Source organism: Bos indicus x Bos taurus, chromosome 19, assembly GCF_003369695.1.
Source record: "Bos indicus x Bos taurus breed Angus x Brahman F1 hybrid chromosome 19, Bos_hybrid_MaternalHap_v2.0, whole genome shotgun sequence".
NCBI lineage: Eukaryota > Metazoa > Chordata > Mammalia > Artiodactyla > Bovidae > Bos > Bos indicus x Bos taurus.
The window spans coordinates 29674067-29694913 of record NC_040094.1 but is presented as its reverse complement, the minus strand read 5'-3'; the positions used below and the strand labels follow the sequence as shown (position 1 = coordinate 29694913).

Below are 20847 nucleotides of genomic sequence, written 5' to 3'. Positions count from 1 at the left end.
TCAACAGAATCTGAAACTCAGGTGTGTCTCTACCGTGAGTGGGCGACCCCCGTCCACAGTGCTGTCTCTGGCCCTGGCAGGTGGAGGCGTGGGGGAGGCCTTTAGAAATGTGGGCGCCTCCTCAGCCAGACCCTGGGGAGCTCTCACCCAGCAGGGTCTGGGCTTTGGACTGAACTCTGCTGGCCCCCAAGTGCCTGATGGGAATCTCTGTTTCCTTGTTCCTCAGCATTTCAGTCTCTAAAATGGACTTTTCCAACCACCTTGGGTCAGTGCTCCACAGGGAGCCGGCTGATTTCCTGCACTGAGTTTGGCAGATGTCTTAAATCCGGCAAATGGTCCAGCTGGGTCTGACTGGCTTTGAGGGGAGCCCAAAGCCGCAGAAAAGCCTCGCTTTCCCCTTGGCCTGTCCGGCCACTTGAGACCTGTATCCTGTCTCTGCCACGGGGTGTCAGTGCTGCCCTTATGACGGGGCTTACACCAGGGACCAGCCCTGCAACCACCTGTGCTGGCTTTGACCCCTGTTCTGAGAGCACAGCTCCCATGTCCACAGCCCTTGAGGAGGCAGGACGGGCCTTATTCCTTCCTGCGTGTGTGCTAAGTTGCTTCAGACCCCATGGACTGCAGCCTTCCGGGCTCTGTCCATGGGCTTCTCCAGTCAAGAGTACTGGAGTGGGTTGCCATGCTCTTCTCCAGGGAATAGTCCCAACCCAGGGATTGAACCCGTGTCTCATATGTCTCCTGCATTGGCAGGAGGTTCTTTATCACTGGTGCACCCTGGGAAGCCCTTAGTCCTTCCTGAGCAGCAGCTCATGGCCTCCCAGCCTGATCATGCAGGGGGAAGGGCCTTCCGTGCCATACAGGGGAAGGATGAGTCTGTGTCGTTGAGACTTGTCTTCAGAACAGCTGGGTGCAGAAATTACAGCTTCCTGGTGACGATCGGTTCCACTTTGCATGGCAACACAACATGTTCCTAATGACTGAATTGTTTGTTTAATAGAGAAATCGCAACCATTTGGAAGTTTAAATATAGCCTCCCAGAAACCCAGTGAGCTCAGCTCCTGGTGGTGCTGGCCCCGGCCCCATCCCTGCACCTCACGAAGCGTTAGCGACACGACGGCTTGAGAACATTCTCCAGTGTCACTGACCCTGCTGTCTTTGCCGGCGAGTCTCCCCTCTACTCAAATAGAAGAAACTGGTTACATGAAGGGCAGTAACTCCACTTGCCAGTTCTGAGTCAGATGGGGAAGAGCAAAGGTAGGCTCTGGCTTATCCCCGGGGCCCCCAGTCTCCAGGATCTAATGCCTGATGACCTGAGGTGGAGCTGATGTAATAATAAAGTGCACAATAGATATAATGCACTTGAGTCACCCTGAAACCATCCACCGTCTCCCCAGCCCGTAGAGAAACCGTCTTCCCTGAAACCGGTCCCTGGTGCCAGAAAGTTTGGGCACTGTCGCTCTAGAGCATCACGGGGCCTTGGTCTCAGGTTTGTCTTGCTGGGAGCTCTTAGACCAGAAGCCATATTCCTTAAATGGCCTGAAGACTCGCCAGCCTCTCACCCAGCAGGCTGACCACCCCTAGATCAGACCACCAATAAAGACTGGGAGACAGAGAACAGTGTACAAGAGTTTATTTAATTGATATCTGAATTTAGTTCTATCATGTGGGGCCCACGTTACAAGTTCCATCTGGGTCCATTACAACTCTAACCAAAAAAAAAAAGAAAAAACTTAAAAAATCCACAACTTTTTCCATGTCATTAAATATATTCATATATAATAACCATAATATATTAGTATGCATTGGAAAGGAACACTGACCCAAACAATATGTCATGGTCACAACTAAACATTTACAATTCTGAGTGAACAGAACTCCAGAACGCAGGGGGGCGTGGGGAGGTGGAGCCACGTTCAGTGACACAGGGAGCAGGACTGGCTTGATTCTGACAGGGGCGAGGCCCTACAAGTACACACTTCAATACCCTTAGGGTACGACTTGGCTATGGCCATGAACCGTGGCCCAGTAACCCCATCCATGGGTTTAGTTCATCCACTCTCCAGTCTTCCTTTGAGCAGTGAGACCCAAACATTTTTCAGTTGCCTAAAGGGACCATCTCCTGACCCCGAGGGGTCTCTCCTTGATTTCAGTCTCCAGCCTGGGGTTAACCCAAGACAGGCTGTACCCATTTCCTGCGGTTACTCTGGGGGCAGAGTGCTAGGTGAGTACCAGAGACCTTGGGGCAGCTCCCAGCGCCCCCAGCTTGGGCTGCGGGGGGCCCTCCCACTTTACCACCAGGACTTGCCTCTCACCTTGCTTTGCTCAGGACAGAAGCCAAGCTGCAGGTGAGTCCAGGGGGCAGCCCCCTCATCCTTCTTCCTTCCCTCCACCCCAATCCTTAGCATTACTGTGTGTCAGAAAGGCAGGGACCCCGCTGTCAGGGGCTCCAGACCCCCCAGCAGGTAAGAAAAAGGACAACTTAGAAATCTCTTTAAAAAAAAAAAAAAGACTAATCTGGTATGTTTTTCTTCAAACACCTACATATCACAACTCTGGTTAATACACTCTTCAAAATCTAGTTCCATTTTACATCCTTTCCTAACTGTACAAACCGGAACCTCAATTCCTATTTCCATTTCTACCCGGGGGGATGGGCGAGGGAAGAAGAGGGGTGTTTTCCCAAGGGGGGGGGCCTCCCGAATTGGTGGCTGGATTCAGAGGAGCAGTGGGCTGGGTTCTGGCTGGGTGGGGAAGGCCACCTGCCAGGACTGACCCCCCCCCCCCCGAATTCCCCTCCCCCTAGGCTGACTGGTGGCCCCGACATTCCCCAGAGGCCAGGCTGCTCTGCTCTCGGGATGCTGAGCCAGAGGGCAAGACTGGCTGAATTTAAAGCAAGATGCATCGCTGCCTGGCGGGCTGCTGGCCGCAGAGGCCACCAGTGCAAGTACCCCTCACAACGGGGGCCGAGACTTGGGCCTGGAGTAGGAGCTGGCAGGGCTGCCATGCCCTCCTGGGCAAAGCAGAGAAGCCAGGCTGGTGTGGACAGAAACAGGACGACTACCCACACAGGACAGAGCCTCTCGTGGACTGTGAGCCGACAAAACACACCCAAACCACACTGGGGCAGCGGTGGTGGAGGGCCAACTGTGTGGAGAGGGCCCTACACTTCCAGCCTTGGGCTTGGAGTCAGGCAGCACAGTTACGCCTCCCCAGGCCCATTCTGTCCTGCCCCTGCCCCTGGGAGCACCTCTGGAACCCCTCCAGGGTTCCTTTCTGCCTACACCTTAGGACCAGCCACGGCCTGCCTGCCTGGAACCTGGAGTGAGTGTACACCAGCCTCACGCACCGCCCTGGCTGTCACCTCTCAAGATGTGACTGTGCCCATCCCGGTCCCCAGTTCCTGACGTCTGTTCTCCAGGCCAGATGCCATCACCAGGGCCAGCATCTCGCAGGTGACTCACCCAGAAGCACCCCCCACAGCCTGCGAGGGAACCGAGGCGGGGTTACAGTGCCCAGTGAGGACCCCTGTCTCACGGGGCTGTCATGAAGATAGTGTGAGGTTACGGGGTAAAGTGCCTGGCACACAGCAGGTGCTCGGTAAATGGGGCGGTGGCGACGCAGGTGGAAGCAGAGGAAAGCCAGACCAGGAGGGCCCGAGCTTCATACTTGGTGTGACCCTTCTGAGCAGCCAAACTCCAGCAGGGAAGATGAAACCAATTTCCTGACTGAGAGGAGCCAGGCCTCGAATTCAGAGTGCCGGCTAGCGGGGTGGGGGCCCCTGGGCACAGGTCCTGTGTGAGGCCATCAGACCTGGATTGATTTAGGGCTGCCAGCTTGGAGACGGTATCTCTCGGAAGCTTTGGAAAGGGAGCCTGACCCCTCTAGCAGGCCAACAGAGAGGAGGGGGTAAGGTGCCACCCAGGCCATACCAGGATGGTGGCGGGAAGCCTCCTCTGTCCACTCCTTGGGGAGCCAGGAGCGAGGGCCCAGCAGGAAGTGGTCAAGGCTTCCCTGGTACCTGGGACCCTAATGGTTCCAGCCCTGCCAGCCGCGACTCGGGCACTCCCACGCCTCCCTGAGCCAGCAGAGCAGATCCCCACTCCAGCCAGCCCACTCCCACCCCCCAACCCCGCCAGGCCCAACTGCCTTAGCAGCCTGCCTTCCAGGCCCTTCCCAGCTGTTGACACTGCTGAGGGGCCTTGTGGGAGCTGACGTCATTACACAAATAGTGTCGCTGCCGTAAGCCCAGCCAGTGCCCCCTCCCCCCGCCCCCTGGAAAATGTCATAAAGGGGCTGCTTCCAACTTTCCAGAAAGGAAACTCTCTGGGAGGTTTTGCGTTGGCAATGCCTCCTTCCATCAGGCAGCTCCGGCGTGAGCAGTGACCGACCACCCGGCGTGGGCTTCTCAGGCGTGTCCCTAGTCCAGAAGCCTGGCCAAGCACACATCCACCCACCCCCCGCACCCCCAACCCGACCAGGGCAGGACCAGGACGGGGCTTCACTGCTCTGGCTGCACAGACTGTAACCCCTCCCCACCCCCCACCACCAGGAGGATGGCGGGGGCAGGTGGAGACCACAGAAGGCACGGGGAAGGCTGGCTGGACAGGCCACTTCCGCCTCCCCAGGTGCCCCCAGGCCGCTGCAGACAGGAGCCCGAGTTGTCACAGCCAGGGTTCCTATGGCAATCCCCCAGGAAGGGTCAGGAGAACCAGACGGGGTTTTCTGTTTGGGGCTGCGGGCCCGGGGGTTCACAGTTCTCCTCCTCACGTGCCCTTCTCTACCCATCGCTGCTGCCCACCTGCGCCGGCCCCGGCCGCCCTCCCGCCCCAGGGAAACGCATCTCTGCTCTGGAGGGAGCCCGTGAGGTAGCTAAGTCTCGGTCCTCAATTCTCCGGGGCCTGGCCGCCCAGGGGGCTGGGGGCGGGGCCGCCGAGGGCCCCGGCCCCACCCCCACCCTCCCCCCAGCTGGGAAGCCCCCGAGGGCCAAGTCCACGCCGCGGTGGCCGCCCCCGCGCCCAGCCCGCCGGCGCGCTGCTGCCTCCGCGCTAGGCCTTCTTGCACTTGCCCTTCTTCTCGCGCTGCTGGAACTTGCGCAGCCGCCGCGCCCATGTGTCCCGCCACTGGATCACCAGGCTGCTCTTGTCCGCCACGATGCCGCTCTGGTCGGGTGAGTCCTCCGCGTTGCCGAGCAGCAGGTACTTCTTGAGGGGCTTGATTTTCGGGCACTTGCAGGCGATGTCCCGCGAGCGGATCCACAGGTTCTGGTCACCCCGGCGGATGCGGCTGGTGCCCTGCTTGTACACGGAGATGATGTTCACCGTGAACTTCCACCAGTCCCCCGCCTTGTCTGCCTTCAGGATGTGGATCTGGACGGCTGCAAGGAAGCACAGGCAGGGCATGGGCCTCGGCTGCCGCCTGGGCCCCCTGGCTCCTGCCGCCAAGAGGCCCCGGGATGGGGCGGCCTGTTTGATGGAGAAGGAATAGGAGATCGAGTGCTGGGAGGTGACTGCAGCAGGAGCCCCACTGGGGGAATGGTGTGTGGAGGCAAAGCTGACCCTAGAATCCTGCCTGCTGATACGTCGGCCAAGGCCACTGCTCGGATAAGTCTTACTTCCTGCCTGTGTTGAAGGTGCCACCCAGCCTTGTCTTTGGGGACAATCCCCCTCAGAGTCCAGGAAGACACTATAGGAACTGACCACACCCCATGAATTCTGGGCAGAATCCAGCTGTTTGGGCAGGTGCCCTCCATGAGCACAGTGCTGGCCACTGGGGTGGACCAAAGCGGGCAGTACCTCCTGGGCATTTCCAGAGACCCCACCACCTAACATCAAGCCTCATGACACCCCCAGACACACAACCTTGCTCCTGATCTAATCTCAGACTGGGGTCTCAGTGCCCAGGGGCCATGCACCCTGAACAGCCCTCCAAGGCGGCCACAGCACCTTTTCTGAAGTCCAGGGTCCTTGTACTATCCCCTCCCATCCCTGCCAGGCCTCCGTGTCCTCTGGACCCTCCCCAAGCCCCCAGGCCATTCCCTTCCCTTTCAGTTCTCTGCTACTGTTTCCCCGAGTATGGGGGCTCTCTAGCTAGGGCAGGCATCAGAATCCCCTGGACGGCTTGTCACACACACATCACTGGCCTCGCCCCGATTTCCGATTCACCAGCTGTGGAGTGGGGCCCAGGAAGGCACACTTCTGACAAACTCCCAGATGGTGCTGATCCAAGGAACACACTTTAAGAATCAATGCCCTAGTGAATGTCAACAGATGCTATTTCTGCAGGATATAAGGTATATTATAAGAGAAAAACATTTTTAAAGGGTGGGGGATGGATTTTGTTCAAACCACTAGGTGAAATAGTGGGTTAAAGTCAAAAAGTTTTCTTACTGAGGGACTTTTCAGAGCCTTTAATCTACAAATTATGTGCGCCTGCACAGCTGTGGGCTTCCCAAACAACTCTGACTGCAGGGCCCTTTGGGTGGTTATCTCAAGTCACCAGAGCCCCAGAGGGCCTAGCTGAGGAACATTCTGGGTGCACGGGACACATACCATTCCAAGGGCTAAGTGCAGAAGTCTACACTGGACTAATGTCCAGCCAAAGGAAACTTGCACTCCTCCTCCATCCCCATGGTCAGAACCCGGCACCCTCCCCTCCACCCCTGGTCAGGCTGAAGCTTCTAGCGGCTGTGCAGACCTGAACCCTGCTGAGAAAGGGGCTTGTCTCTACAGGTGAAGACACCGAGACAAGGTGGGCTCAGTGGCTCCAGGAGCCACGCAGACGTGCACCCAAGGGAAGGCCGAGCAGTCTCACCTGCCCTCTTAGCTCCGGGTGCTGGGCCCACTCACCCATGCTGGCCAGCCTCTCTCAAGGTCTCAGGGGGCTACTCCCCGGGCCCTGCCCACACCCCTTCTGTGCCCACACTTGGCCCAGGACGATGGGAAGGGGCACGGATGGCCAGGCCCTCCATCGAATCCCACCCTTCTGGGGCGAAGCAAGTGGCGGATTTTCCCATATTTTCATTTCAGCTGTTCCTGGGCATCCTGAACTTTGCACTCCAGTCTGAGGGCTCCAAAGAATGGCTGCCATGGCAACCGTTTCCATGTTTTCGTCACCAAGGGACTCAACACTCAGTGTGAACTCGGAGGAGGGGGTGGGGAGCCCTCCAGCCTGGAGCAGTGGCTGGGCTCTGTGTGTTTGACTGTGCAGACAGAGGTCACCGTGGCAACTGAGTGCCCCTCAGCTAAGCAAAGGAGGGGAGCCGCCCCCAGCATCCCCAGGAGCCCCAGCTTCCTCCTCTCAGGACTGAGCTGAATGCAGAATGAGCTTCCCCCAGGGTGCAGCTGCTGCCTGTGTGGGACCTCAGACTCCCGGTCCAGTTGCAGTGTCCCGCCCTGCAGCCAGGGTGGGCTGAGGTAGCCCAACAAGGATGCTGCCGGAGGCACCCCAAAGAAGGTGGCTTTGCCTGTCTGCTGGTGTTACGAGCTGAACTGGGTATCGCTCCCTGCCGGTAAATTAATACACAAGTCCTGACCCCCAGTAACTCAGAACGTGGCAGTGTTTGGAGATAAGGTCTTTAAGAGGTAGTTAAGAGGAAGTTCGAAGGGTGGGCCCCAACCCAATCTGACTGGTGTCCTCATAAGATGAGGACACAGAGACGCACTGAGGGAAGACCACATGAAGACAGAACAAGATGACGACTGCCTCCAAGCCAAGGAGAGAGCCTTGGGGGTAACCACTCCTGACAACCCCTTGATCCAGTACTTCCAACCTGCAAGGCTGGGAGAAAGCAAATTCTTGTTTGAGCCCCTCAGTGGTACTTTGTTCTGGCAGCGCCGGCAAACTCATAACCATTGGAATCAGAGACTCAGGATCCCGGGCCTCAGCTCAGGGCCAGGTGGGAGGGGAGGGCTGTGAGGCCAGAGAGCCGGCTGGACAAGGTCAGGCCCTGGGCTGGCCCTCCAAGCCCCCGGGGCCCAACATTCCCTGGACCTGCAGGGATGTGGCCCTTCCCAGCAGGAGGCCTGGAGACCCCTGCCCCACCTTCCCTGGTCTGCACCCACCCTCTCTCTGGGGCAGCCTGCTTCCCCAGCCTGGAGGAAGCCTGCCAAACACGGAGGATGCAGCCTGGAGGGGGACCTGGTGGTGGACACAGGTCGATGGGGACGAAGCGCTGGCCCTCGTCCTCCTCCCAGCCCAGCAGCACCCTGGCAGCGGGTGGGATGGGCCGGGGGCAGGGCAGGGGCGGGTGGTGGTAGATTCATGTGATTATGCTGGAAAGAGTCCACATTTCCGCTGCCCTTGGCAACGCCTCCGCATATTACACAGCCCACCAAGTATGAGCTGCACACGCAGTGCACAGGCCAAGTCCCCGTGGTGCACACACGGCTGAAAATACTCAAAATACACATTGAAACAGTGACCTCAGGCAGACCAACTCGGCCCCCTCGGGGAGCGTGCGGGGCTCAAGACAGCGCGGGGCCGCCACCAGCTCTGATGCCCTGCTGGCTGGGGGCCAGGAACAACCGGCATCTCCTGGGGGCCCACGGCACTGCCCAATTGGGGGTGGAGGTGGGGTTGCAGTGGCCAGGGGCAGCTTCTTGCCCACCCTAGCCGCACAGAAAAAACTAGACTTGGAAAAGCCCTGATGCTGGGAAAGATTGAAGGCAGGAGGAGAAGGGGACAATAGAAAATGAGATGGTTGGATGGCATCACTGATTCAATGGACATGAGTTTGAGTAAATTCCAGGAGTTGGTGATGGACAGGGAAGCCTGGCGTGCTGCATTCCATGGGGTCACAAAGAGTCAGACACAACTGTGTGAGTGAACTGACTGAGGCGCACGGTCTCCAAGGCTGTGTCCTTTACACCCACCCAACGCTAACTCCAGGCTAACTAGCCTCAGCCCCTGGGACGTCTAAGCTCCACAATCCGTGTGCCGATGTCCTAAACTGGCCAGAACAAGGAGCTTCGGGGAGGATCCCCCACCCCTTATTCAGAAAGGAGGCAGATGAGACGACCCTCAGAAAGGCAGATGGTGAGATCAGACTGGGGTGATAAGAGGCTTGCCGAGACCCTCCCCCCGCACGCCCCCAAAGAAAGAGGGAGGGTCCCGGCACTGAGCTGGGGGTGGGGGGCAGGACTCTAAAGCACTGACTAAGGGAGTGGCTAAGGCAGACTGGCTGGAACAGGAGCCTGCCCCACTTGCTGGTGTCTGCCCACTCCCAGGCTGGGCTACGGTGCAGGTGAGCTTCACAGGTCCCACAGTTCTGCTCCTGTGCAGTCAGTCAGCAGGCAGGTGTAGGGAGGAACCCCCGAGGAGACGCAGGTGAGGCTGGCTCCAAAAGGTACCCCCCACCACCACGGAAGTGGGGACCTGCAGGATAGAGCAAGCAGGGGAAGAGTGGGGCCCTGAGCAAGTAGAATCGGCCTCCAGGTCCCAGGGGCCGGGCTGCACCTGGTCTTCTGGCCTCCAAGTCCCCAGGGCCCCAGAGCTCTGCTGGTGCGGCAGCAGGCAGGCTGGAACAGGGCCCCCTCAGCAACTCCGGGGCTCACGGGAGGGCCTTGTGCTCCAGGAGCCGACCCCAGCCACCAGGGCAGGGCTTAAGAGGGCCGATCTCCCCTGCTGGCCCATGAGTCTGCCATCCGGCTACCGGGCACATGGCTCTCCGTCCCTCGGTAGAGGCCTGCCCCTGGCCCTCAAGGGCGGGCTGGGGCTCTGAGAGGGAGAGCAGGGCAGTAAGCACCAGCCCAGGGAGGCAGGGGTCAGCATCGGGCTGGTCTGAGCCATGAGGCCTCGGGCTAGGAGGCAGGCCAGGGGCCTTGCCCATGCCCATTCCTGGCTCAGCCCGAGGCCCCGACATGTCCTTGCATAGGCGCAGACCTCTGGCTCTCCTACCCCGGGGCCTCCACGTCCACAGGGTCCTGGTGCTGGGAAAGTGGGAAGCTGGCCAGGGTGAGCTGAAAAGTGGAGCTCGGGGTCCCACCTCGAGCTCAAGCTCAGATTCCTCCAAAGGGAACCATGCACCCCAAGGCAGCCCCTGGTTCCTTCAAAGCCTCACTCCGTCCCCAGCTCCTGCCCTGACCCCAGAGACCAAGGATGGGTCAGCTCCGGACCGTCTGAGGACTGGGCACTGCCAGCACCTTGGACAGTCAGTAGCAGGAGGCAGCACTGGGCTGACTGCCGCCCCCCCACTCGCAGGTCTGGGGGATGCCTGGCTGGGGTCAAAGCTCCCAGCCAGGCCAGGTTCTAGGACCCAGCATGGCCACTGGGTCAGCGACAAGCACAGTTGGTGCACGTTCATCTGCCGGCCCAGCCAAGGTGGACGACCTGCTGGTGGGGCCTGGGGCTGTGGCTCTGGGGAGGGGGGCAGGCCTTTCTCCTCCTCTCCCCACCAGCTGGGGACACCTCTGCACCGAGGCTTCCTGCCTCCTGGAGGTCTCCTCGATTTATGGGCTGCTCAGATGGGGTCCCCAGGGGCTTCCCAGCAGCTGCCCCTCCCAAGGAGGCTTGGGTGGTCAGCCCTGGCCTTCCCCACCCCAGCGTGCCCTCCTGATGGGCCAGGCCAGCCCGAGACCCATCTGCCTCCAAGACGGCAGCCAGGACAAAGCAGGGAAGGACACCGGCCCCGCAGAAGCCATTAAAACCACGCGGCCCCATAAATCTCCCGGTATGGAAAGCGTGTCAGGAGCTGCAGCTGCTCTCATAAAGCACAGCTCTGACCACATGTTTCCCAGCAGCAGCACCACCACCCCCCCACCCCACCCTGTGAAGGTCAGAAGCAGCCAAGCACGGCCAGCCTTGTTCTCGGGGATGCTAACCTGCAGCAGGGGCGGGTGGGCGGAAGGGGTGTGGATGGGGTGTCACAGCAGCCCCCCAGTTTGCATCCCATCAGGTGGAGGGCTGGAGGTGCGCTGTGGTCAGAAAAACCCCGGGGGCTGCCACCTCCTGCCACACCCACCAAGGCCCCACCTCAGACCTGGAATAAAATGGGGACCCCCCCAACTTGGGGTTAGGGAAGGTTCCATCCTTCCCTCCCTCAGCAGAAGTTACGGTGCACCCCTCTCTCAGACCAACACAGAGGTGGCCTCAGTTTCACCTGCCGGGTCCCGGTGTTTTTAGGCTCTGTTCTTGGGAAGCGAGAGGGGTGAGGGGGCCTGGGATGAGCTGATTGCCCAGGGCTCCCTGGAGGAGGGGACATCAGGAGATCTGGGTTCAGAAGACCAGACTCTGGGGATGCTAGGGGCCCTGTTACCCAGGGGGATGGCCTGGCACACCCAGCCCTCAGGCGAGACGAGCTCAAGAGACTGGCCACCCTCTTCTGCAAGAGGCTCAGGCAGGACAGTGGACCCAGGACTGGCCCTGCCCGAGCAGGGCACTCTTATCACGGAGACTGGTCTCTCCTGCAATCAGCCTAAGGGAGAAAGTACCTCCCCCCACCAAGGCTGCCCCCCTCCCCATCAGAAGGAACTGTAACAGCCCAGCCCACTCCTGATCCAATGTACCCCACCCCCCCATCACAGCATCGCCACAGCTGTCAGAATGTGATCCTGGAGGATGGCAGAGCCCCGCCCCCTGCCCCCCAGGGCCTCAGACAGCCTCAGGAGATGCCCCACCACCCACACCTACCCCCCAGGTTGACTGCAGCAAACCAACCCACCCACCACACACAGGGCAACAGTGGGGATGCTGCCTGTCTGCTGTAAAGTCCCGCAGGTCAGTTCCCATCATCACTGGGGCTCCAGCCTCTGGGGGAAGAGGCAGGCATGAGAGTTGGTCCCCACGCGCCAGGGCTCACATCCCGGCTGCAAAACCTACCTGCTTCTCAGAGGGGCCTACCTAAGAGCCCCCCACCCACAGTCCTGCCACAGTCATGCTCGCAAACCCCACTAGGCTGCCACCTGGCCACACCCAGGACACTGCAGAGAGCCCTGTCCTGGAGGATGGGCGACCAGCAGGGACTTGGGTCCCTTGTCACCCTGTGAACACCACACTCACTCAGCTCCTAAAAATCAAACCACCCTCAAAGGATGGAACCTGCTTCTCCCAGGACACCCAGAGAAAGGGCCATGTTGCCCGAAACAGGGACCAAAGCAGATCCTGACCAGAGCTCTGCCAGGGGAGGAGCCCATTCTGGGGGTGACCCTTAGGAACCTTTGAGAAACTATTCTGTTTTTAAGGCCTCGGCTGCCTCCCCACGGGTAACCCAGGCTGCTCAAAGGGTGTGTACCCCCTGGGTGCGCCCCCTCCCATCGCAGCCTGGGCCAAGCAGGTAAAGCAGCAGGTGGGGTAGACCCCGGGAACAGCAATGGTGCTGGGGTCCTCATGCTAAGGCTCTGACCCCAGGGAAGGGGGGCGTCAAGACTTACGAGATCCATCCCCCTGGGGAGAGGTGCCCATCCCACCCCTGCCCGGGGATGGGGAGGGACATGCTCTGTGATCCTGGAGACGGGTCTCTGAGGAGCCGGAGAAGACAGGTGCTGCCTGCCTGTAGGGAGCCGGCTGGTGTCCCCAGGCGCCTTGGACAGATCACCTTTCCCCACCCCCACCGACCCTCGGTCTCATCTGGGAAATGGGAAGAAACATCTTTCACTGGGTGCCCTCCCCTACCCACACCTCCTTCCTAAAAACAGGACGTTCAGAGGAAAGGAAGCGCCAGGCCTCAGCACCCACAGCTGTGGGGGCGGCAGAGGTGGGCGCCTAGGCTCTGGGCCCTGTCCGTGGGGATGGGAGTCGCTGTAGCGGGCAGGGCTGTGCCCACTCCTGCCCCCACAGCGCATGGCAGGAGGCCCCGGTCAGTGCAGCGCCCTGCGGGCTCAGGGGCTTCTGCCGAGCTGTCACTGGGGCCTGCTGCCCGCCCAGCCCAACCCAGTGGTCACCCGCATTCTGCGACCTCAGGCTGACTCATGCCGACCCAGCTCCACATCTGGCCTCCATATGGGGCTGGCACTCCAAGGGGGGAGGTCACATCTGGCTGGGGAAATCGGAGGATCCCCAGGGGGCCAGTGACCCACGCCCCCGGGGAAGGGTCAGTGAGCCTCTGAAACTCCATGCCACGTGCTGCTGGCTGGGCTGCGTCTGACTCTCTGAGCTGGGGACAGTACTGGGGCAGGTGGGGAGGACTGCCCAGCCATCACCACCAGCTGCCATCCGGACCTGGCTAACCACCCTCAGCGGGACAGCCCCCAGGGTGCTCCTCTAACGTCTGTACCCCCGCTCCAAGCCCTGAAGTCACAGTCTGCTGCAGACACAGGAGCCTGGCCCCCAGAACAGGGTTGATAACCTGCCCCGTGTTCGGCCCTTGAAGGGATTGACCCTGATCAGGAACAGCCACTGACCCCAAGGTCGAAATGAGGAAGGGCAGGGGGTGTGAAGAGGGGCAGAGGCCATCATTTGCCAAGAGGCCCCGTGTCCCTCATGAGGCCTCCCCATCACCCCACACATCTCATCCCTGGCCTGAGCATCGAGACGAGAGCCGGCAGGCACCCCCTCTAATCTACACCAGCTCCATGGGCTTCTGCAGTCCCTCCACCGCCAGCATCGTCTCCACTGCCAGCTCAGTCTCCTCCCTCCTCCCTCATGGAGCTGCCCATGACCTCCCTCCGCCGCACAGCCAAGCCCACCACTGAGTAGTCATAACCACCCTGCCTCTGCTAGAATCACCGACATTCTCGCCCATCATCTTGGCTCCATCATCTCCAAGAGCCCCCCCACCGTGGTGACAATCACCCAAGCACCATGGTGACCACTCCTGCTGTTCCCCCATGGAGACTCCTTTCTGGCTTATCAGGAGTGAGAGAGTCAGGGGTCCCATGGGGGGAACCAGCCCTTGACCCTCAAGTAGGGGCAGCACCCATTCTGTTGCCAAAGGCTCAGCATCCTGGCATGGGAGGGGCGTGCAGGCAGGGCACATAAAGATCTCAGGCCTCAGGGGCCCCAGTCTTGGGCACGCTCCTTATCTTGCTGAGTCTCAGCATCCCATAAGGCCTTCCCTTCCTAGGTGTTTTTGAGGACTCACCCAGGGTGAGAATGAAGACTGTGAGATGCCCATCCGGGGCCTGCAGGGGAGGAACAGTCACTGGCCTGACAAGGCCTCATCTCTGGGGTTTCTGCCGCCCCAGGAGAGACAAGGTATCAATACTTGGGGGAGGAAGGGTCCACTCAGGTCCCCAGGCTCTCCTCTGCCAGGGGCCCATAAGACTGCACATGTGTGCACACACACGCACACACACACAGCCTCACAAACCCAGTTCCTCCCCACAAATGCCAACAGGACTTCCGCTTCGAGCTGTTATCCTCAGAAATCATCCTTGAGGGATGGCGGGAGGAAGGCGCGAGACCAATCATCTCATGAAAAGCATTCTGATTTTTCCATCCGCTGGTGCCAAAATGTCTTTCAACAAAGGGGGTGACTAATAGACATTTCTGGGAACGAATCATTTTTCCAAGAACTGGCAAAAGTGAGATGATCTCACCTTTCAGAATATGGGCTGTCTGTCCTCTCCCCCCACCTCTGAATCCCAGGGAAGCAGAGGTGGGTGGCAGCCCTCTGTGTGCCAGTGTGAGTGGGGCTGGCTCTCTGGTGGCCTCCGAGTGGCTTCTGCACACAGACGTGAACCCTCACCAGCCTCCCTGCCTCCCTGGCCTCCGCCCCTGTACCCCTATGTGCCCTCTCCTCCCATATCCCCAGCCTGCTCCTGTCTCTGTGCTCAGACACTTTGCTCCCTCTGCCTGGGAGCCTTGCTTTGCCCAGTGAGCACCAATTACCTGGGCTGCCTCCTCCAGGAAGCCCTCCCTCCACACCCTCTCTGGAGGATGGGCCAGGCCCCACTTACGCCCACTACAGGCTAGACCCTGGCCAAGGAGTCTATGATCTAGACTGGATTGGGAGGGTGGTGTGACAGGGGCAGGCTGGCCCCCCTTCCACGTGAATCAGGGGGTAGAAGCCAAGGGGTGTCTTAGCCTGAAGTCATTGTCAAGAGGTGGCCTTTCCCGCCAGCCCCCACCGTAAATGCCCTGGGAACAGTGTCATCTGGCCATCCTGTCTCCACAGACCGAGGTTCTGGAACCCGGGCTTCTAGGTAAATGAGCCACAGAGCCAGTGACTCCAGAAGGGATGGACACGTTCTGCCCATGTGGGAGCGGCTGAGTGAATGCGGGCTTCATGGGGAATGCTCGTGGGTGCATACAGGCACACATCTCCGCACATACACACACTCACTGGGAGCGTTCTACACAAAAGAAGGGCCCCTCTCGGCTAGGTTTTCCTGAGAAGTTGACAGGAAATGCTACCACACTCGAAAATAATAAAAACCCCCATCTTTGTGCACAACTGCCCCACCCTGAGCCTGCCCATGAGTGCCTTCTCAGCATTTGCAAGGTGAGCCGATTCCCCTAGAGGGCAACAGAGGACTGAGGTGGCCCCGGGACGGGGTGGGGGGGCCAGCGATGACAGCGGCGCCATGAACCCCTCCCTGCTCCTTGGAGATGGCACAGGGCCACCCTCCTGCCACACCTGGAAGGCCAGCGCATCCCTTCATCGACCTCCACTGGACAGACCAGGAAACTGAGGCCCAGCCTGGTCCAAAGTCACACAGCGAACGTGGAGTCTTCCTCAGGTTCTGTGGCAGTGGCCCTTCCCTACCTACAGATGGGAATGGAACTGCCATCCTTCTGGTCCTGGGGTCTCTCCAGACCAGAAAGGCATGGGGCTTGGCCCTCACGCCTCCCCAACCCCAATTCCTACCTGCTTCGTGTGACACCCACCCTCACCTGCTGGGTCCTCTCTCACCAGGAACACGGGCAGGACCAGCAGACCCCAACCAGCCCAAGCCACTGCTCCAGCCCCCTTCCCCACGGCCTCCTGCCCACTGGCCACCGCCCAGGTCAGCAGAGACCCAGATCCAGGTGGGTTGGTGGAGACCCAGATCCGGGTGTTCCGGCTGCACAATGTCAAGAATCTCCTGAGCTGGCCTCAGAGGAGGAAGGGGGCCTGGGGCCTGCCCTTCACTGACTTCCACCCCACGCACCCTGCTGAGGTTCTAATTAGCAGCTTCTGGAACATCCAAGTGCCCTAGCTGGAAAGCTGGAAAGTAGAGGAAATGCGTTTCCTAATTGGCTCCCTGCAGGGGTGTCAGTCAGAGACGGGGTGGGGATTATGCAGCCCCCTCCCCACCCTCCTGGGCCCACCTGCACCCCCGCCCCACCCCAGGCCAGCCAACTCCCCTCGCCCCCTCCTCCTGCTCACCTGACCCAGGTCTGCGGGTGTGGAAGGGACCCCTCCTCCAGGGGCCCGGCCAGGGGCCAGGCATGCAGAGCCCAGAGGGAGACCTGGCCTGCCTCAGAGCAAGGCCCGGCTGCCCCCGCCCAGCCACCCGGGGTGCCACTAACTCCGCCCTCCACAAGCCTCTCCTGGGGTCTCCCTCCCCAGAAGCCCCTCCAACCCCCACTTTTGACACTTCCTTGTCCTGCCTCCTGCCTGAACACACAGGCCTGGGTGTCCAGCCGGGCGGGCTGCTCCCCAACTCTCAGGTAACCCCAAGAGTGTTATGGACAGTGCGGGGGACCCTTTGGGGGATGGGAGGAGCAGTGCCAGTCCAGGCCTCCAGGCCAGGGTATGGGGATGAGGACCTTAAAGCTGAGGGTGCCATGCTCCAGACCTCGTCAGCACCCTAAGGGGGCACCCCGCTTCTCTCCTGACTCTGCGGTTCCTCAAATCTTGCCCGGCAGCAGAAATGTGGACACCTGGGCAGTGGGCTGGCAGTAGTGTGGGGCCAGGAGCTGGGGTGGCTGAGGTGAAGTCTAGGAAGACCTGGGTTCGATCCTTGGGTTGGGAAGATCCCCTAGAGAAGGGAATGGCTACCCACTTCAGTACTCTGGCCTGGAGAATTCCATGGACTGTATAGTCCGTGGGGTTGCAAAGAGCTGGACACGACTGAGCAACTTTCACTTTCTTGGTTTTGGGACGGATGGGGTCCAGGAGATCAACGTGATGAGGGGGCAGGAGGGAGGCTGGGGCTCTGCTGGGCCAGTCAGCCAGCCGGACCAGGACCCCACCTAGGACACCAGCTTTCCTTGGACAATCCAGGAGGAAGTCAACAGCGAGGAAGGGAGGACCAAGTCAGGGAGCAAAAGGCAAGAAGAGCTCAGAGACTGAGTCCCCACTCCCCACGCACAGCCCTGTTGCCCAGGATTGGCGGGGTGGGGTGGCGCAAAGCCAAGGCAGGGCTCAGGGCAGACCCCCCTGGGTCTATAACAAGAGGGAGCCAGGCCCCCTTCTGCAGAGATAGGGGCCTGCCTGCTGCTGAGGAGTGGGCAGGAGAGTCAGAGGGAGCCAAAGTGCCCCCGGAAGTATCAGGGGTGGGGAAGGCAGAATTCAATGGAGGAAAAGAAGTCAGAAGAGAACAAAACAAGTCCTAGAGAACCAGGTGGAAAACGGATCCATTGGGTAATTTTTTTAAAAAGTCCAATTTTCCCTTTTCTCATTGGAGGAACAGAATGGGGGTGGTGGTTAACCCTTCACAGAAAGTCTCCCCAGCGTCTGTCTGCTCAGAGGATGCTCCACACTGAAATTAAACCCACCCTTCCCCCAGGTGGCCAAGCTGCTCCTTCCTCCTGTTCTCTGTGGGGGAGGGAGATAAGGGGTGGCAGAGTGACAGGCCGGGGGTCTCCTCTGTGACCCTGGCTCTCTGACCCTGGGCATCCCCACGTGGCCCCCAGCCCTAAGCCTGGGACACCACAGGACCTTGGGCCTTCTTGCCCACATCCCACCTTGCCATCCCCAGCAGACTCTGATAGCTCGGGGTTGGGAGCACAGGGTCACCCAAGCCTCACCCCAAACCACCGGGGCCTCTTTGGCTACTGTCACCCTGGGTCAGAGACAGCACTTCCTTTATCCTTAAATCACCCCAAAGTTTGTTACCAAAATCACGGTTGGTTTTTCCTGTGAAAGTTGCCTTGGGATACAAGCACTTTAAAGGGGCTTCTTTTCAGGAATTCGCTATGGACCCAGGGCCTGGCTGCTTCAGAACAGATGCACAAAACCTACCAGCTGCTCCAGTACGATCGTGTACTGGGCTTCCGTGTGGGGTGTGTGCGCACGTACCTGTGTGTACACGTATGCCTGTATATGCACACACAGACACATGTGTGTGCACAATAAAATGAGGAAGTTTTAGAAGTTCTCAACATTCCTTTGGGTTCCTTTGGGCCTTTCTCTTCCCTTTGCTAAAAGGTCCTGACCATTGTCCTTATTAAAGAAGGACACCTTGCATTTGGTTCAAACAGCTGCCCCGATGAGACCCCAAAGGCCTGGCGTCCAGGCCAGGTTGCCAGAACCCCCGGGGTCTGGGAGGGACACCATGCAGGTTGTGGACAATGAGGCCTCAGCACCGGGTCACTGTTCCCTCCCCAGCCCACTTCTTCCTGCCCTGTCACCCAGCTGCCAGGGGACCAGCCATCTTTACCAGGAGCCCACCAGGCACCTGGCCCCATGCTGAGTGCTTCCATATGACACAGTCGGGCATCACCCCCACATGCCAGACAAGGAAACCGCAACTCAGACATGCAACCGGACTTGCCCCAGGTCCCTCAGGAGGCACCCGATCAGGGCAGACTAGGAAAGATGGGCAGAAAACACAGGTCGCTGGCCTTTCCCTGGAGGCGGCCGGGTGATGCTAAAAGGGGCAGGACTGCTGAGGAACAGAGCAGCAAGACCAGGAACACCCAGCTGGAGCGGGGAGGTACGTGGGGAGATGGGCAGAGTCGACTTTCGGGTCCAGGAAGAGGGGGCCCAGCCTCAGCCCGAAATAGCCAGGCCCACCGGGTCAGGAGGAGAGCCCCAAAGTGGAAAGACCAGGCCCACTGGATGGGTGCCCAGGCTGCAGCTACCTCCTGCCTGAGTGTCGAACACCTTGACCTCCATACCCTGGGCCTCCCCAGCTCCGCCAGCAGACAGCTGGACCATCTGCTTGGGATTTCTGTTTGCCTCTGAGCTATCTGCAGACACCTGCCCAGGGGCTGTGAGGGGCTCCTCTTCTCCCGCAGGCCCCCACCCACCCTGAAGTCAGCCTTGACCCTGAGTCCCGTGAGGTCTGGCCAGCCCAGGCCGCCAGCCAGCTCAGGGACCAGAAACCACAGAGCCGGTGCCCCGCTCCCACGGGGCAGAGCTGATGGAAGGCGGCAGAGGAGAGCCTGACAAAGGAGAGGTGCAAGGCCCCCGCCTCCAGGGCGCTGGGGTAGATGCTGCACGAGAGACTGGCAGGTGGGATACTCTTCCCCGGAAGGGAGCCTGAGGCCTGCAGTGCAGAGAGTCTGTGCAGGCCCCAGCTCCCAACGGAAAAGGCCCTCAGTGATCCCTGAGGCTCTGGTCAAACTTCTGGTGCATCAGAATTACCAGCAAGCAGTTTAAAATGCAGATTCTCCACCCATCCCTGGAGGTCTGTTTTGTGGAGTCAACCCTCAAATCGGCATTTTAAATACACCACAGAGCTCTCTTCCTTTCTCCAATACCTGAAAGACTTCTCTTTGAGCTACAGAGCCTCAGGCTGAATGCCCATGAGTACGGATGAGGGCACAGAAGACCAGAGAGGTAAAGCAACTGATTTGCAGCCACACAGCCCCTCAGAGGCAGAGTGAAGCCCAGGACCCCCCAGTGGCCAGGATGCAGGGCCGGGGGAGAACGCAGTCCCCATACCTGTGGCTACCGCTCCCCCACCCCAAGGAGGAAGAGCTGGGAAATTCCCAGGCACAAGATCCATCCCCCTCAGCTCCAGTCACAGGGACTCTGGGACTAACACCCACGCAGGGCCCCCTGCACCCCACTGGTCACATGGTGCCCTCCCCCTCCCCCAACAAGGGGGCTCTCACTCACCATAGTCCTTCTTGCAGTATTTTTTCATGTTAATCTTCAGCTTCCCTTTGGAGGCCTTGCAGTAGGAATCACAGTCTGCAGGGGACGGGAGAGCACAGACAAAACTTAATTAGGCGAAGAATAGGCTGGCGGGCGGGGTGGGCGGCCACCTCCCTAAACACCCAGAGGCTGGTGATACCCACAGGCCGGGCAGCCCGGGGGGCCATTCAGGGCAGGTCTGGCCCTCTCGAGTAGTGCTGGGACAAAGAGGTCCCCGCCTGACCCACCCCCACTGGCCCTCCTGGCCTCCACACAGGGACTCTGCGGGCTCCTGCATTGTGCCACCCAGGGCTTCGGAGCACCACACAAATTCCCCCGTTCTTAAGATGCACCCGGAGCCTGATTAAAGCCAATAGAGGCCTCATTGTCGCCCCGCGCCCTGGGTCTGTGTCAGGCGCTAGCTTCCATGGCGAGCAGCCTCTGGCTGGGGTCAGGCCCCAACAATAGAGGTCACGGAGAAAATTAGCAGCCCATGAAGCAGGAGAAAACCCCTTTGGTGTCCACGCTACTGGAGTGTGCAAATAAAATGCCCCACGAAGAAGAGTTCAGTTCTAATGAGCCCCACCACTGCTGAGAGCCAGGGCTGCTGGGCCTGCGTCTGCAGGGTATCACTTCAGGGGCGTCCCAGCGTCAGCTGGGCAGGATGTTGGGGGGGCGCCCAGGGGCCTGCTTCCCCTGGGGGTGGCCTGTGTCGGCCCAGCAGAGGCAGACCTCCAACACCGGCCCCACCAGGCCCTCTCCCCGCCAGCTCTTCAGTTGAAAGTGAAAGTCACTCAGTTGTGTCCAACTCTGCGACTCCATGGACTGTATACTCCATGGAGTTCTCCAGGCCAGAATACTGGAGTGGGTAGCCGTTCCCTTCTCCAGGGGATCTTCCCAACCCAGGGATCGAACCCAGGTCTCTTGCGTTGCAGGCGAATTCTTCACCAGCTGAGCCACCA

The 20847-nt window shown here is 59.9% G+C and overlaps 1 protein-coding gene and 1 long non-coding RNA gene across 2 annotated transcripts in view; one reads left to right on the top strand and one right to left on the bottom strand.

The window, feature by feature from the left end:
• Nucleotides 1-1613: 1613 nt before the first annotated feature.
• NTN1 (netrin 1) overlaps nt 1614-20847 on the bottom strand; it is a 188904-nt gene continuing 169670 nt past the window's right edge. Inside the window, exons 6-7 of the mRNA XM_027518814.1 lie at nt 19868-19942; nt 1614-5374 (exon numbers count right to left, since the gene is read on the bottom strand). Coding sequence (XP_027374615.1) covers nt 5046-5374; nt 19868-19942 — 404 coding nt within the window. The 3' untranslated portion in view covers nt 1614-5045. The remainder of the gene's footprint in view (nt 5375-19867; nt 19943-20847) is intronic.
• LOC113878021 lies at nt 5746-7806 on the top strand. Its single transcript, XR_003506886.1, has 2 exons — nt 5746-6289; nt 6729-7806. It is a non-coding gene; the product is annotated as an uncharacterized LOC113878021 (long non-coding RNA).